Source organism: Brienomyrus brachyistius, chromosome 1 (genome assembly GCF_023856365.1).
Source record: "Brienomyrus brachyistius isolate T26 chromosome 1, BBRACH_0.4, whole genome shotgun sequence".
In the NCBI taxonomy this organism is placed as follows: domain Eukaryota; kingdom Metazoa; phylum Chordata; class Actinopteri; order Osteoglossiformes; family Mormyridae; genus Brienomyrus; species Brienomyrus brachyistius.
The window spans coordinates 28,488,353-28,505,768 of NC_064533.1; the positions used below are offsets into that span (position 1 = coordinate 28,488,353).

The following is a 17,416-nucleotide window of genomic DNA, read 5'->3' on the forward strand; positions in this document are numbered from 1 at the left end:
ATAGTTCAGAAGGGTAGGTAGAGTCATCGTGCAGAAGAACATCTGCAGGTGCACTGAAACCTAACTTCGTGTTCTGACTAACCACTTGTGGAAGACTAACGATGTGTAGAGAAATTACGGCACAGCCAAGCAAAAGAACGAGAAACACACACACAAGCACATGTGGGCAAAAAACCTTCATTAAACTGAATCCACATATATAAACAGGCGATATCTTAAACGTCTAAAGTTAAGAAACCATAGTAATTTCTTCTAAAAACTAGAATATTATCCATTGATCCTCCATGAACACTTACTGTATCTAGGTCATGGTAAGTTTGGAGTTCATCCCAGGAGCCAGAGTGCAGGGGATCGTTTGATATGCTGCTCCTTTGCATGGGCATGCAGCCACACACCATGGAGGACCCAGCTACTCTACCCACATATTTCTGGACGGAAGGAGCAGAACCGCATCAACACAGTGAGAACATGCGGACTGGAATGGAACCTCAAATTTTGGAGATGTGATGACACTGAATGGAACTTCAAATTCTGCAGGTGTTAAGGCACTAAAGGGAATCTGGGGTCTAAATAACAAGAACAGAATAACATCTCTACTTCTTACACGGGAGGACTGACTTAAAATGACTAAACATTGAACTTGTACAAGAAATTTACAGTTGAAATTAAGTGTACATCTATGGGTAGCATTTCCTGGTTATTGTTCCGTTGATAGGGGCGGCATGGTGGTGCAGTGGTTAGCACTGTCGCCTCATACCTCTGGGACCCGGGTTCGAGTCTCCGCCTGGGTCACATGTGTGCGGAGTTTGCATGTTCTCCCCGTGTCGTCGTGGGGTTTCCTCCGGGTACTCCGGTTTCCCCCCACAGTCCAAAAACATGCTGAGGCTAATTGGAGTTGCTGAATTGCCCATAGGTGTGCATGTGTGAGTAACTGGTGTGTGAGTGTGCCCTGCGATGGGCTGGCCCCCCATCCTGGGTTGTTCCCTGCCTCGTGCCCATTGATTCCGGGATAGGCTCCGGACCCCCCGCGACCCAATAGGATAAGCGGTTTGGAAAATGGATGGATGGATGTTCCGTTGATCATTTAAATGTTTAGTCTGTCATATCTGCACATAATAATCGAATTGAGAATCTTCTCCAAAAAAAAGCAAAGTCTGAATGGACAGGCAACCGTCACAGTGTCAGAAATAGCGTCTGAAATGGGACAGCATCCTATTCTGGATTCATCCAAATGGGAGGCGATGCTGGCAGACAGGCTGGTCACATAAAGTTGCTGGCAGAACATTCCTCAAGATCACTTTTATTGGCAGCAGTGCAGTTTTAGTAATTAACACTCAGCAAAAGCATAAGCAAAAACCATTAAAGAGAAATCTAAAATATTAAATATTTTAGACGGTAGAAGAGCAGAAATAATGCAAGATGCGTCAATACTGAATGACAAAAGGTATCTTTTGAACATGTGTGCTTACCTTGTTATATCTACAACTTCCTGTTTTAACAAATAAAAAGTAATCTATTGTTTCCTGTCTGATTACAGTCACAAATTTTACAGTGCAACACAAAGTGACGAATACAAAGAGAGAGGTTGGCAAGATCATGGGCATGAAGCGGGCAGCGTCCATCACTTCTTCATCTCCAGGATGCCACTTCCAGGTCCTCGTCGCTTTGCACTGCAGATGTTGCAGAACTGGACCTGAGTGGATATTACAGGAAGATGACAGTTTCAGCGTCACTGCAACTGGCCTCTGCTACTAATATCCATAGCCATAATATTACAAAAGGTCACACTTAATATACTGAAAACAAAAACATCTACCTAAAAGGTATATAAAACAAATGCATTCAAAATGTAATTTATAATTATATCGCAATGCACAGGACAGTTACTGCATTTACGCAGGAACTTTGCGGTGGTCTATGGGATGCCGCTGCAATTCCGAGAAAACAGCAAAAGAAACAAATTTATTAGAACCAAATCATAGTAATCACAAATATCCCTATTATTGGCTGTTTACACCACCGAGTTATGGTGCCAAGCACTGCATGAATTTAGTTTTATATGTGATGTTCATCAATAATAATGAATAAACTGTAGCTTATTTAATAAAGCTGAGACAGCTTCTAAGAGAGATAAAGTGAGAGAGGGAGGGAGGAAGGGAGGGAAGGATGGAGAGAGAGAGAGAGAGAGAGAGAGACTGACCATTCCAGGCGAAGGTAGACATTCCTTATGGAACATATGTCTGCAGTGAAAGACCACGACACTGAAGTTCTTGGCTGTATCTGCAAGAGGGACATGGTTACTGGCAAGGACAAGATGTGGCCTGGAATTTATACCGTGGAAATCAAACAGATTTCGTAGAGTCAGAGTGTTTTTCATTTTGCTATTAACGCAGCCTTTAGCCACAGCAGATCCTGGGGTAAACAAACAGTTCTACCACGGAGAGATATGTGGCAATGCTATACAGTGGTAATCCAGTCATATTTAAAATGGGGGAAACAAGGTATTATTTTCTTATATTTTTCCACAGCTATTTACTATTCACGGTTTCAAAATGCACTAGTTTTTTTTCCATCCTAGTTAGTGTTAATTTGGATGGTTTCTGTGATTAAGATATTTAATCAACTCCACCCAATGGTTCTGACTGGGAACCCCTAAGGTGTGAGGAAACTGCTATTTGCTGATCCACCATACCTGGCAACCCTGGAGGTGTCAGGCAACAGTGCTACCCACAGACCAACTGCAACTGGCAACCCTAGAGGTGTCAGGAACAGTGCTACCCACTGAGAAACCTTGGTTCTGCACATCGCAAATTAAATTAAGCAAAATTAACAGCTGAGACATTGCATTCATGAGCCTTGAGAAAAGCTCAGGTTTTACAGTCAAACAAGTAGTGAGAGCAGTATGCCTTGTGTGTGGTCATACAGCCCATTCCTAAAGGCATATTGAGATGAGCTCGTTGAAGCCCATCAAGGATCTGCACTTTGTAAAGTAAAGGGTTCTATTGATCTGGAGCAGCCAGTGACTGACGGCATCAGGTTTGCGAAGACCCGTGTGTCCATCACTGCTGGTACTGCTGCTCTGTGATGCCTCACTTGCATCTTTAGTACTACCACCCTTACATTCTTCCATGCTTATCAGATGCTCCATACAGGACTGGTGAGTCCATCGCAGGGCAGGCGCACACACCAGCGTCAATTTAGAGATGGGGATATTTACCTCATTTTTGTGTCACTCTGCCAGAAATTCACAAATGAACTCATTTCAGTTTTACCACCGGCATGTGCTTTGGTGTCTTGCTCCAGGGCATTTACCAGAGAAGCTGTACATCCTCAGGAAGGGGAGACTTACCAGAAGGTAATATCGGGGCGTGGCAGGACTCGCAGATATTCTCCTCTACAAGGAAACACCAAGACAAAGGGATAAAGAGGAGCTCAACAAGTTCAGGAAAAGGCTGCTGTGTACGGAGGGCGTCAGCAGTACGAGTGGCTGGCCCCAGGATCACGGCTCTGTCCTGCAGCTGTGCGTTCAGCTGAGAGCTGCGTCCTAATGCAAGTCAGGAGCCCCAGGGAGGCGATTCACCAATGCTAACACCTTGGGAGTAACAGGAGTCTGTTTAGCAGCCTTGAGAGAAATGAGGCCTTCAGTCTCACATGGTGTGTGGAAAGGGAGACGCTCCAGAGCACTTCCCACTGTGTTTTGTTTTTTTTAGTTTTTAAATCGTTTCCTATTGGCTGAGACTGGCTAGTGATTGGCTATGCCCAGCAAACACACGCTGTAAATTTCCCCTCAGATGTACACGTGACCAAAGGTACAAACCAACCAATCAGGCTTCAGAAATGCAATTCATTCAAACAAGCAAACAAACAAAACAAACAAAGTCAGACAAATAAATTAAATGTGATTAACAACAATAGCAGAGTCTGAATTTCCATTTTAGTCAGATTGTTAAAAACGAAAAGCACCAGCCTACACCTGTTTGAAACCTATTCTGGTTAAGAGCTGCTGTGTTCTTAACTTTATAAAAACATGGTGTTAACAGAATGGGGCAGAATGTTCTACTGCACCCTGTTTGCAGACTTCATGTCTTATGATGCCATTACGTGTTGAAGTGGAAATGTCAGAAATAATGAATCGTGAAGCAATAGTATGTATTAAAAATAAAAGCGACCACGGGAACAGCTCTTTAGCAGCTAAATGTCGCGTGGCAACGTTACCGTCGACTCTGACTCCTCTCTTCTGGGTCCGATGCATCTTTTTGAGCAATGAGAGTGAATCAGCCACCAGGATCTTCTTACAACCCTCACGCAGAAGGATCTGCAATGGAGGAAACGGCAATAATGAGCAACACACAGAGAAAGGGAATCTTTTACTATTACCCATCAATTACAAATTATCAAATTACAGAAAGGGAGAAAGTGTAATATTAATGCCGGGGAAAGGATACATAAATAATGGAGGATTTGGGTCTTATTTGTGAGTTTAATTCTAAATGTCACAGTACAGATTTGTCCCAGGGTGTCTGCCAAGGAGTAATGCATCACACTGGGAATAAAAGTCAACACTATAAAAATGTATTTAAGGATGAGCACAGGTCATGTAATCATCACGTGACTCATACCGACCACCAATCATGTTTGGCATTGTAATATCTGGTGTACATTTAAAGAGATCACTGGCCAATTTCTTTTAAAATGTAATTCAGTTCATCCATCCATCCATTTTCCAAAATGCTTATCCTACTGGGTCGTGGGGGGTCCGGAGCCTATCCTGGAAGCAATGGGCACGAGGCAAGGAACAACCCAGGATGGGGGTCCAGCCCATCGCAGGGCACACTCACACACCATTCACTCACACATGCACACCTATGGGCAATTTAGCAACACCAATTAGCCTCAGCATGTTTTTGGACTGTGGGGGGAAACCGGAGGAGACCCCACGATGATATGGGGAGAACATGCAAACTCCGCACACTGCACCACCATATTTCAGTTCAGCTCTGGTTAAATAGCAAAAGTGTCTTTTGCCACCAGGTAAGCGATTATCAGACCGACTCATCAGCTAAAAGCTTTACATAACTGAACTCAAATTCTCATGAAAGCATGTTTCAAAAAATTGCTTGAAGTTGTCATCAGTCCTTTAAATCTTTTCTTAATTTTGTAGTAATGCAAAATTACACACATCAATACTACAGCATGAAACAATTACCATTACGTCTCATATTTAATGTCTCATGAAGGTTTCCTGACCTACACTCATTTTTTATGACCCAAGTACAGAGAAGAGACTTATAAACAGACATTTTGCTACAGAATGTTGTGACCATCCTGGCTGATGGTGTGTGGGTGTGCTCATGTCTAAACGCACAGCAAACGACGCAGGCAGCCAGCTTTGCGTTTCTGTGGTGCAGTGCTGCCTCACTGCTGTGCCCCGCAGTGTGTACAGGGGCAGGAAGCTGTACTCAGGGCCTTGTGAAGCAGCCAGCTTTGAGTTTCTGTGGTGCAGTGCTACCTCACTGCTGTGCCCCTCAGTGTGTACAGGGACAGGAAGCTGTACTCAGGGCCTTGTGGGGCAGCCAGCTTTGAGTTTCTGTGGTGCAGTGCTGCCTCACTGCTGTGCCCCTCAGTGTGTACAGGGGCAGGAAGCCGTACTCAGGGCCTTGTGGGGCAGCCAGCTTTGAGTTTCTGTGGTGAAGTGCTGCCTCACTGCTGTGCCCCGCAGTGTGTACAGGGGCAGGAAGCTGTACTCAGGGCCTTGTGGGGCAGCCAGCTTTGAGTTTCTGTGGTGCAGTGCTGCCTCACTGCTGTGCCCCTCAGTGTGTACAGGGGCAGGAAGCCGTACTCAGGGCCTTGTGGGGCAGCCAGCTTTGAGTTTCTGTGGTGCAGTGCTGCCTCACTGCTGTGCCCCGCAGTGTGTACAGGGGCAGGAAGCTGTACTCAGGGCCTTGTGAAGCAGCCAGCTTTGAGTTTCTGTGGTGCAGTGCTGCCTCACTGCTGTGCCCCTCAGTGTGTACAGGGGCAGGAAGCTGTACTCAGGGCCTTGTGGGGCAGCCAGCATTGAGTTTCTGTGGTGCAGTGCTGCCTCACTGCTGTGCCCCTCAGTGTGTACAGGGGCAGGAAGCTGTACTCAGGGCCTTGTGGGGCAGCCAGCTTTGCGTTTCTGTGGTGCAGTGCTGCCTCACTGCTGTGCCCCTCAGTGTGTACAGGGGCAGGAAGCTGTACTCAGGGCCTTGTGGGGCAGCCAGGGTTTCCATTCACTTTCCATTTGAAAATATAATTTTTCCAGACTGTACCAGTGGTAAAAATTGTCGGTAGGGAGGTGGGGTGGAGATTAGCGCCGGTGGTTTGCTAAGTTTTTGCCCCCCCAAAGGATGCCGCCCTGGGCAGTTGTCCAACTTGCCCTCACCATGATCCGGTTCTGGCTGTGACTAGACAACAATGCTTCTGCTTGGTCTGCCATGTGGCTAACAACTCAGCCATGTTCGAAAATGTCGAGCAACATTGCACATACTTCGCATTTTGCTTCCTGGTTACAATTGGAATCCTTACCCAAACAGATATAATATTTGGGGTTGGTAAGGGGGGGCTCTGCGCAAATTCTAGTATTGACAACAGCTTATGATGGGGATTTCAACAAGAGCATTAATAATTAAATGTATTCATTACTAATTAATTAATTAATTCATTCATTCATTTATTCATTCGACTGTTCGATATTTAGATTATGCCAACCAGGCCAGGTATGGAAACCTGGGACACACCCAGGCTGACCTGAAGGTTGTAGTCCTGCAGGATCTTGACGAGTGAGTCCCTGAGGTTGGGGATCTCCATCCCCTCCTTGATGCGGTATATGAGCAGGATGGGGTCCACGTGGGTGCCGATGTTGTTCAGCAGCCCGGTGATGAATGCTGTGATACAGCAACATGGTCTCAGCAAGTGTGGTGGCAAAGTTCTCGGGGAACAGGAGTGCAAGGTAAGTGGCGAGATTCCGTTCCTCGGTGCCCTGAGAGACTCACGCGGCTTATCGATGGAATAGGAGATGAGGTCTTCCCACAGTTCGGCGTCGTCCTGCTCTTTCGCGAACTCGATGGCCTTGTCCACATCTCCCAGCTCCTCCATGATCATCTGGAGAGCTCGCTTACAGTTCCCCATTCGGCCTGCAGGGGGTGAACATCATGTAATATCATGTCCATAGAACAAAAAAGATTCTACTCTTTGGGTGCTTTTCCACCGCAAAAAGTATGGTACTTTCGCTTTTCCACTGACTTCCGGTCGAATACCAGTACTGAAAGTGCCAAGCCAACTGGGGTATTTCTTTGGTACGTTGGGGTGGGACTAGCAAACGTATTTGCTATCGATTGGTTATATAAATAGCCTGCCACTGAAACACAAAATACAACTGGCATCTTTTGAAACACAGTGAGAACAGCGAGAAACAAAATAAAAATTAGTAGAAACAAAAATATAAAAAAAGTAAAATGGAAGGATGGACAAATGAAGAAACACAGGCTTTAATCGCCATATGGTCAGATGAACAGATCCAGTGGGACTTGAATGGCACGACTTGAAATAAAAAAGTATTTCGTAATAGCGAGCAGCTTGGAAGAAATCAGGCACACGCGAAACACTGAACAATGCCGCTTGAAAATCAAAAAACTTAAGCAGGACTACAGGAAAGTGAAGGATCATAACAACATCAAAACAGCAAAAGAAATACAGCACCGCGCTTTGTGATGATGTCAGTCAGGGGCGGTCACTGATGATGTCATTTGGTGCTGGAACCAGTTTTTACACCAGTGGAAAACCGACACAAAAGAAGTACTATACTTTTGGTACTTTAAGGAAGTACTGAAAGTACCAAAAGTACTGAAAGTACTGAATGTACAGTACCGGTGAGCGCCCTTTGAAACATAAAGCTGGGTTGAGAAAGAGGGCATGGAATGATTTCTAAAAGTACAATCATTTATAATTTATTAATGAAGATATTTTTTAAGTCACCAATGTGTATTAGCATACCAATTATAACTGCACAAACCTCTAAAAAGGATATTACTACTGAATGTACAATTAAAAATGAATTTTATTTGACCAGCTGTATTAAACAGCATTAATTCTTAAACGTACATAGGCATATTTGGGGTCTTTTAAGAGGAGGCCTCTTCTGCAGATGGTATGTCATTTATCAATGTCTACAGATGCACATGTCTACAGGCATGTCTGTTAGCATTGAGTATTCCATCCATCCATTTTCTGAGACCAATTATCCTATTCAGGGTTGCAGGGGATATGGAACCTACCCCGGAGGCTAAGGGAGTAAGGCAGGGAAGAACCCCTTGGGGCAGCAAGCAGCACAGCAGGTCTTGCTTAACTTGCCCAATGCACAATGACCACCAAGGGGTGGGTTGTGTTTTATCTGTCTGCATCTACAATGTGTCCATGGTGCCTTTCAATTCTCCTCTTATGATACAGGATTTTTACTTAGAAATCAGTGCATAAAATCTCCATCCCCCCACCCCCCCCCCCCCCAATAGTTACAAACTGAAAAAAATAAAAAATACCCACACCCTGTCTGGCACTGGTCACTCGACCTTACTATTTATATATTCATTGTCAATCCACTCACACTATTTTTATTTCACTGTTAATGCAGCTACTTAATTTATTTCCATTGATTACACATTCAACACTGTACACAGATACTGTGAGTTCAGGCCACTTATTTTGCACTGTGTCCTGTGTTTTTGTGTTGTTAATTTATTGTAAAACCCTCCCCTGCTCACTCGCTGTCTGCATGTCATACCAGTGTCCCGGGTGAATGCTTTCTTGTTTCACTGGATACCAGTATATAGACGGTATGACAACGAAGATCACTTGACTTGAACATAATGTAAACAAGCCGCAAACGATGCGATGACAAGCGACCACCATTGATAAAAGTGATTTAAGGCAACTTTTTCAAATGTGTACCTGATCACAAAATAAAAATATACATTTGTACATAATATCTGCAGAAAAACCCTGACCAAAAATGACAGGATATCAATGACATCCTGCTCCAAAGTTAAAAGTTCACATAGCTTCAACCCTGTGATTAACAGGAAGTGGCAGGAATTGGCTTCGGCATGAGTGAACATACGCACTTAGTAAGAAGACAGTCTCCTCCACAAAGTTCCTCTGCTGACAGATCTCCAGGGCCTGGGAGAGGGAGGGAGAAGCAGTCACTGAAACTGCTGGCATTGTGGACATTTCTTACACTTCACTAGAAACTTTTCTATATTGTGTCATACTAAAACATTTCATAAAGGAAACAATACTACACTATTATCGGTGGTATTTGCTGAATATATATATGCATATGATGCATATAAAAGACGCAAAGCAGCTCCCTTGGGTAAATAAAGGTGAGAAGAATAGCTATAATAGACAGCCAGAAACAGATACATGGCTACATTTCTGTGCACTGCCACCTGCTGGTGATCAAAGTTATTACATGACAATGCTTCATGGTGTTACCTGATAAAGGATAGGTCAAGTCCAGACTGCAACAAGAATGCCTCCGTTACTTAAATTGTTTCATTTTAACAGATGGCTAACAAAATACTGCAAACCTTCTCCAGGGGGCAGTGTGTGCTGTCTCTCAGGAACGGCAGCAGGTTGGGTCTGTCATACTCGGCATACAGGCTGATCTGTCTCTCGTGGTAGTTTTGTCCTTTGTGGTGGTCCCGTTTGAACAGTTTATGTAGGTACTGGATTCGGGGACAAAAAGCAACTGTCACTGCTCACCGAACATGACACTGGGGTGAACAGAAGCGAAGTTATGAAGATCTGTTTGGCATAACTGAGGACTGCAAGGGCCGGCCAGGCAATTTTAAAGAAAAACAAGATTAGATTAGATTAGATCAGATCAGATCCTTTTATTGTCATTCTATATTTGTTTACAATGAAATTTGGTTTGAAGCAAATTGTTGAACTTAGCAGTTTACAATCACATAAATAATTATAAATTAGGCCATGCGAGGTAATAACAGAGCTAATAAAATGTGAATTGCATTTAATTTTTAAAGTGCATCTCAGTGATTAAGATTAAATTACTCAACAGGGAAATGTTCAGTGTGCAACGATATTTCACTCTATAGCTGTACCGGGAGTGACCACAAGGGGGTGCCTTTTAAGCTTAAACAATATTTTGTACTGGAAGCTCTACTCACAATGTGCAGCAGTTCAGGTCTGTCTGTTAATTCCTCCACCACTCGGTCAGTCTAGGGTAAAGAACATATCCAGAAGATATCCATTCACTGTGTGGTGACAAGGAGTTAAGCCACCAGCAATGTGCTAACGATGCAGGACTATAAGTCATTCTGCCGTGCGGTTCCTGACACGGCAGGTGTCCTATCTGATAACCAGGCACACATACCGATATTTTATCTTCATTATCCAGTAGCATGTCAACCGCTTTCTGGAAAACAAGACAAAAAACAGGCAATATATCCTTGGGCTGAGCATGCGTGTAAATGACTGATTGCTCCTCGTCTGAATTTCAGCAACACATTGTGCTGTTGATGAAAATGGAAGATGTAAAGGCATATAAGGACAGCTGAAGCTGTTTTACACCTTAGAGATGGTCAACACAGGTAGGTAAAGAGGGTGGGACAAACGGAACTGTATTTATTCCCAAGGTCTTACCTCTTTATCAAAGTCCATGAGAAGCACGATCTTGTCTTCAATGGAGGAGAAGAGGTTGTGTTTATGGATTAGTTGGTACACATCCTTGTGCCTCAGTTTCAGGTAGATCTCCAGGGCTTTGTCATAACGTTGGTCATATGTGTAACTGCATGGGAAATCAAAGACCACAACAATCTGTTCTGTGTATCTCAACACCAACGTCCTACTTATAGCACTAAGAAGGACATGCAACCTTAACACTAAACCTAATAGTAAAACTAACCCTAATTCTAACCCTGGCTATACATAACCCTAACCCTAACATTAACCCTAATCCCAACCTCTAACTCTAAGCAAACACTAGATTTAAAACCAATCCTAGGCCTATCAGTGACCTTAAACCTAACCCTAACCATAAGAAAATCCTAACCTTAATCCTAACCCTACCTCAAACCTTAATCATAACCCCAGGCTAAGCGAATATTGCCTCAAACCATGCAACATTTCAGAGAACAGTATACAGAGTTAGAGTTGTCCATCTCCTAACTAAATCTCATTAAACACTGAACACTCATTATTATGACCACGGAGACTGTCTATGGGATATGACTAGCTATCTACTCACAGCTCAGCCAGGGTGGTCAGCAGGGTGCGATTAGTGGGGTCTCTCTTTAGATGGTCACAAACAGCCTGAACGATAGTCAGGTTGTTATAGAGCTCCCCTGGCCACTCCCGAATGAGCATGGCGAAGCCCTGCACAGAAAAAGCCTGTTTCAATATGCATGCTAATCCTAGGATAAAGGGAAATACTCAACATAGGTAATGGATAAGGAGATGCATAGACTTAACCAGTAGCACAAGTAAGGAATAATGTACGACAAGCCATATATCATATGGCTGCATAGGCAAAGAACCTGATGCGTAGCTTAGATGCGACACAAAGCACCGTACTAAAATTGTCGGTTGTTATGACTGTAAGCCAGTTATTCAAAATTGCCCATTGTTTTATGCTTGCGCATTGATTTCCTACTGTGCACTTTGTCTGGCTAGCACTACATTGTTATAGTAAATAATCAACACCTTTCTGCCCAATCAGATTCAACAATTCAACAGCGTTGTGACATAAGCTGGATTAAAGCATCAATGATTCAAGTAAACCCTCAAGGCCCAATGGAGGTGAACATATAACCTCGTAGTCGCTCTTCAGAAACTCATGCAGGATCATCTCGTAGATGCCAGGTCTGAGGCGCAGGTCGCCCCGGGGCAGGTACTGACTGATAGCCTGGTGCAGGAAGGCATGAACAATTAGCAGGATAGGCTGTACCCATCGAGAACAGCAGTCTTGTCAAATGGAGCAGCTAAAGCTACTCTGGGAAGGAGTAAACGATTAGGAAAATAGACTGCACCCATTGAGGATAACACTCCTGCCAAACGTAGTAGCTAGAGTTAATCTGGAAAAACATTAACGATTAGCAGGATAAGACTATAGCCATGGAGCCCAACACTCCTGCCAAATAGAGCAACTGAAGTTGATCTGGGAAGGCGTAAGAGCATAGCAGAATAGACCACACCAGTCGAAGATAACAGTCCTGCCAAATTATAAGCTAACGCTAATTTCTCCACTTGGACCTACAATTTAACAGCCAAGGTTATAAAACAGGTTATCCAGAAGATAAAATGCTCCATGGTAGCAAAGTCACTTTTTGTCGAAAGAGGGACAAATTAAAGAAAGAGGGCAGTTAAAAAAGCGGGTGACTAATGCAGTATTAATCAAAGGCTTTTCATTGATGTGTTTAACTCAGGTTCAGGTGCTGGCCCCCTAACCCCTCTGGCCTCACCCTTACCTTCAGCTGGCCGATGGTCTTGAATCTGTAAACCTCATTCTCCCACAAGTCCATGTTCTTCCCCAGCACCTTCTGGCACTTCCTATCACACAAGGAAAGCAGGAGAATGAATGTGCGTATAAAAATAATATGAAACGACACGGAGAGTATAAGGGTGCAGATGTGCTCACCGGGCTGCTGCATCATAATCACCCCTCTCGACCAGGTGATTGATGTAAGCCATGCCGATTTTCTGATCAGAGGAGAATCACAGTCAGAGATGAGCTGGGGCCTCTCGGCAGACACTGGGTGACTCACATGATTAAATGTGTGAACTGAGGTCGCAACATAAAAACAGCCCCCTTTCGGGGAAGCGTTACGCGAAAACATTGGCTCTGCTCCAGGCATGCAGGCACACTCTCCATTCAGTGTTCTTTGGCCCACCCTATAATTACTCAAGATTTCTTGGTTCTTAAATATTTCTAAGTCAACACTTGTTCAAACCAACAGATGTCAACATTCATCTCCAAAAAGTATAAAATAAATGAAATACAAAATGTTAAAAATTCCCAGAAAGCACCAGGAGCAAGCGACTGTACCTTCACATCATGTCGCTTTATGTTCTTAAAGCTGATTTCAGCTGCCATCAGGGCCTCCTGTAACAGATAAAAGGCTCGTGTCAGTAAGAATTGGTGGCACTGGACACTTCTAACCTACGCTGATGTAACCACCATCTCGATCTTGTTGTTGTACTACATAACAGCTTGATTACAGAACGATTATTACACACAATGAGTATACTGCTCTTAAATGTATAGTTTTCAACTTATTCATGGCTTGAGCTAATGGACCGATCTAATAGAAGATACTAAAACAGTAACAGGAGAAATTCTGGTGAAAGGCAAACAGCGGTAATGAGAGGTGGTAAGGTAAGGAGTGTGTGCCGATTACAGCATGTTGCCACAACAACTACAGAATGAACCACCTCAGGGATGAGAGCCCAAGTGCAGCCATGCAGTGGGTGATACCTCAGCACCACAACTGTAATTTTTCCCTGCCACCAACCCCAATTTTTCCCTGTAAGTTGGAGGGCTTGCTTGCGGGCTTGGATGTAAATTAATGTCATACCCGGGATGAAGCAATTGCAGGTTAAGAGCCTTGCTTAAGGGCCCAAAGTAGTAGGATCACTACTGGCATTCGTGGGATTCAAACTGGCAACATTCCGATTGTCAGCACAGATCCCTAATTTCATAGCCACCACTCTGCCTTCCGCAGTAACTATGCACTCATTTTTCTCCCAGGAGTCAAATTACACTACAGATGAATACGTCTGGTTTAATCCCCAGACAAACCTCGTATTTCTTTTTGTCGAGCAGCCAGTCAATGTGGTCGTCCTGGTCACGCTCCTTGGCCACCACAATGTCCTTGGGGCTGATGATGTAGAAGAGAGACTCGCCCTCGGAATGCTCTGCTCAGAGACAACGACACAGGGCAGATACATTGACACATCGTGGCAATTCTCTCATGACAGGGGCCTTACACTACAGGCGAATGGTTAGTGTCAGTTTTGTTAGACTAAGGAAAGGGCCCCTGGATTCCTGTCACATCACAGGGCCTTTCGCTGAAGGCTAACAGCTAATGTCAGCTTTGTTAGACCATGGAAAGGGCCCTTAAATTCCTGTCACATAACAGGGCTTTATGCTACAGGCTAACAGGTAATGTCAGCTATGTTAGACTGAAGAAAGGGCCCCTGATTCCTGTCACATCACAGGGCCATACACTACAGGCGTCTTCTTTTAAAGAAGAGCAGATTAATAAGGATCCCAACGACTACTGAGAGAGATTACAAAGCAAGCGGCAGAGATGCTCTCACCGAGGCGATAATCTCTGCACTCGTTCTCCTGGAACTGTCGCACGGTGAGAGCATCAGAGGAGATCTCCTCGCAGGTCTCCGGAAGAGGCTGGATGATGTCCAGACGGGGACGTGCGCGGAACTCCTCCTCCTGACCGGCATACCAAAGGATACAGCAAAGTGCTTCCCAATCCAGATCTCTGGATCCCACAACCAGTCCACATTTTTGTTCCCTCCCAGGGAGCAAAAATGTAGACTGCCTGTGGGTCCCCAAGTAAATGCTGATATCGAAAGTATTACGCACATATTGCAGATTCCTCAACTTATCTGGAAGGCAGAGCAGTAGCTCTCAACCCAGTCCTCATGGATCCCCAGACAGTCCATATTTCTGCTCCCTCCCTGCTCCCAGCACACCTGTACCATGAATCTGGTGTTCCTGATCGTTCGGTTCATGATTGTTTGGTTCAGGTGCACTGGCAAAACTGTGGACTGCCTGGGGGTCCCTGTGGACTGGGATGAGAGACGCTGCTGTACTGTGAATACCATGTTGCAGTTCGTTTTCTAATATACCCTTAAAAAGTATTGAAGCTGAACAGCTCTGGTAAAATGGCCAGCTGGTAGTGCTTATGGAACATACCACGTGGTCGGCGTCCTCCTTCACATAGTACAGCGTCACCAGCTGGTCGGCCAGTGGCGCGAGGCCGCAGATGTAGAATTCCGTGTCAAATGCAGACACTGCAGTTAAACGACAGGCTACTATCAGAGAGTATATATTTCAGTCCGGATATGAACTTATGGGACAAGTTGCGTCCCAAAGCGGTTCAAAATGGGACACAGCACTTTATTTTTCAATACAGGATGATCTCATAAAATACAGCAGGTGGCAACTCTATTTGAAATTAATGTAACCAAATCGATTAAGGGCGGAATTAACAGGAATAGTGTCTGTTCTGAAGGGATTTCCAAGGTCCATTGCACTGTGGGGAAAAACATCAGTCCTGCATCTCATCTAAAATTAAGTGTTTTGAAGCACAGGCCCACTAGAGTTGAAACTGATTCAATATTCGAGTAGAAATACTTTTGCGTTTCCAACATGTTTAAGTGACCAGATGATGAGAAATTTCCCTCTGCATGTCAACATGCTTGTATGCGTGAGTGTATCTGAGTGACCTGCATGTGAAGCGTGTGAGCCCTTCAGCGGACAGCCTTGCCCTGCCATGGGTTTTAGATCCCTGGAAGCTCACCTATTTCCACGTAACGGCTGGGCAGGTCCCTCATTTCAGAGGGGTCTCGCTCTTTAACGACACAAATCTGAAACGCAGGAAGGGAGACGCGTTGTAGGCCAAAGAGAATGCATACATGCACATACACAAGACACCTGTGATAAAAGCAGCTACAGTTATCTATGAGATCCATGCATACAGACAGGCAGGATGGTAGGCAGGCAGACCGACACAGACAGACAGGTAAGCAGGCAGAGAGACAGGCAGGCAGGCAGACATACAGAATACAGACAGGCAGGCAGGCAGACATACAGAACTAAAGATAGATAGACAGGCAGGCAGCCAGGCAGGCAGGCAGACAGACAGACAGACAGGAAGACGAGGACAGAAATAAGCAGGCAGGCAGAAAAGCAAAAAAATGGGACATAGAAGGCAGACAGACAGAGCAGAGAAGCAGGCAGAACTACAGATAGGCACACAGGCACATAAACAGGCAGGCAGGCTGACAGGCCGGCAGACAGGCAGAGAAGTAGACAGACAGACGGAAACGGACAGACAGACAGAGAGGCGGAGGTACCTTGACTGAGGTGCCCCAGCCAATGATAAGGGTACAATTGTCCTTCCAGCACAAGCTGCACGGATACATATCAGGCCGCAGGGACATGTTGTCCCGGACCACGTTGGTGATTCGCTGCTTTGTGCTGATGTCGTAAATTTTCACTCCCTATCCGAAGAAATGAGAACTGCTTTCAGTGTGATTTTACCAGAAAGGAAAACAGAACAGGTCATCTTGACATACAGAGAACAGAAAGTATCCGACTGTGAATACTATTACTTTGTTATTACTTTCACTCATATTAGACAGGCTGTGATGTCTTACTTTGTCTTTAGAGGCTGAAACTAGAAAACAGACTTAACAGGTGCACTTACTCCCCACTATGCACTACTGATGGAAGACACTTGCACTTAAGGACAAAAAACTCTCAAAGAAACATGCAGAAAACTAGAGCAGTTTCATTCCACATTTTCAAAGGACTCTGAATAAAAACAAAGATCTTAATCAAATTAATGTATCCATATTGAGTCTTGAAACTGCAGCAGTTACATGGATGGATGGATGGATGTCCAGCATTTTTAAAACAAAGAACTACCCCCAATGCATTTGGAAATTGGCGTCCATTCTAGCTTGGCGTCAGTACACTGTCTTAAAATCTCAAATGTTCATGTCAATGGTGCCAGAAAAGTCTGTTGTCTGCTGTGAAATATATGCTTTTGACATACACACTCAAAATGACAAAAGGATGGACGAGACCCCATTCTGTCTGGCTTTTGTCTACTGATGGCCAGTTACAAGAGTAACAGAGCCCTTTCTGCCAATCATCAGGCAGGAATGGCGGGCATGATGAAACAAACACCGTGCTTTGGACAAAAGGAAAGGACTCTGAATAGTTAATATACCAGCACAGCGAATCAGGGGCCGACTTTCTGAGAGGGGCAGCGCCAACATGCCTCAGCGCGTCTCCAATCCTGATCATTAACCCGCCAAACAGTTACATTCGCTGCTCTGATAGCTTGTCAGTCCTGCATTAAGAATCTCCTGTGGGAAGCTACTATACAAGCTGGGAGCACACGGATCAAGGATTCTTTTATTATTATTATTATTATTATTATTATAACTGTAATAGTAGTTAAAGAATTATTATTGTAGCAATATTGTAATTACTGTATCATTAACACCTATATATCATAATTAGTTACCATTATTACCCACTAAACATACCGGTCATTAAATTTCACAAGCACAGACCTGAGTGCCAGCAATCAAAAAGCTACTAAGGGGGGAGGTACCTTAGATTTAT

General features: G+C 44.4%; 1 protein-coding gene across 2 annotated transcripts in view; it reads right to left on the reverse strand.

The window, feature by feature from the left end:
• Positions 1-1,284: 1,284 nt before the first annotated feature.
• vps41 (VPS41 subunit of HOPS complex) overlaps positions 1,285-17,416 on the reverse strand; it is a 44,739-nt gene continuing 28,607 nt past the window's right edge. For both annotated transcript variants that reach the window (XM_049011719.1, XM_049011730.1), the window contains exons 9-29: positions 16,135-16,281; positions 15,579-15,645; positions 14,972-15,069; positions 14,356-14,485; positions 13,835-13,950; positions 13,082-13,138; positions 12,674-12,735; positions 12,504-12,585; positions 11,849-11,941; positions 11,285-11,412; positions 10,681-10,825; positions 10,412-10,453; positions 10,206-10,256; positions 9,606-9,743; positions 9,138-9,192; positions 7,014-7,154; positions 6,769-6,905; positions 4,216-4,315; positions 3,350-3,394; positions 2,201-2,280; positions 1,285-1,693 (exon numbers count right to left, since the gene is read on the reverse strand). In XM_049011719.1, the coding sequence (XP_048867676.1) occupies positions 1,622-1,693; positions 2,201-2,280; positions 3,350-3,394; positions 4,216-4,315; positions 6,769-6,905; positions 7,014-7,154; positions 9,138-9,192; positions 9,606-9,743; positions 10,206-10,256; positions 10,412-10,453; positions 10,681-10,825; positions 11,285-11,412; positions 11,849-11,941; positions 12,504-12,585; positions 12,674-12,735; positions 13,082-13,138; positions 13,835-13,950; positions 14,356-14,485; positions 14,972-15,069; positions 15,579-15,645; positions 16,135-16,281 (1,986 nt within the window). In that variant the 3' untranslated portion in view covers positions 1,285-1,621. The remainder of the gene's footprint in view (positions 1,694-2,200; positions 2,281-3,349; positions 3,395-4,215; positions 4,316-6,768; positions 6,906-7,013; positions 7,155-9,137; positions 9,193-9,605; positions 9,744-10,205; positions 10,257-10,411; positions 10,454-10,680; positions 10,826-11,284; positions 11,413-11,848; positions 11,942-12,503; positions 12,586-12,673; positions 12,736-13,081; positions 13,139-13,834; positions 13,951-14,355; positions 14,486-14,971; positions 15,070-15,578; positions 15,646-16,134; positions 16,282-17,416) is intronic.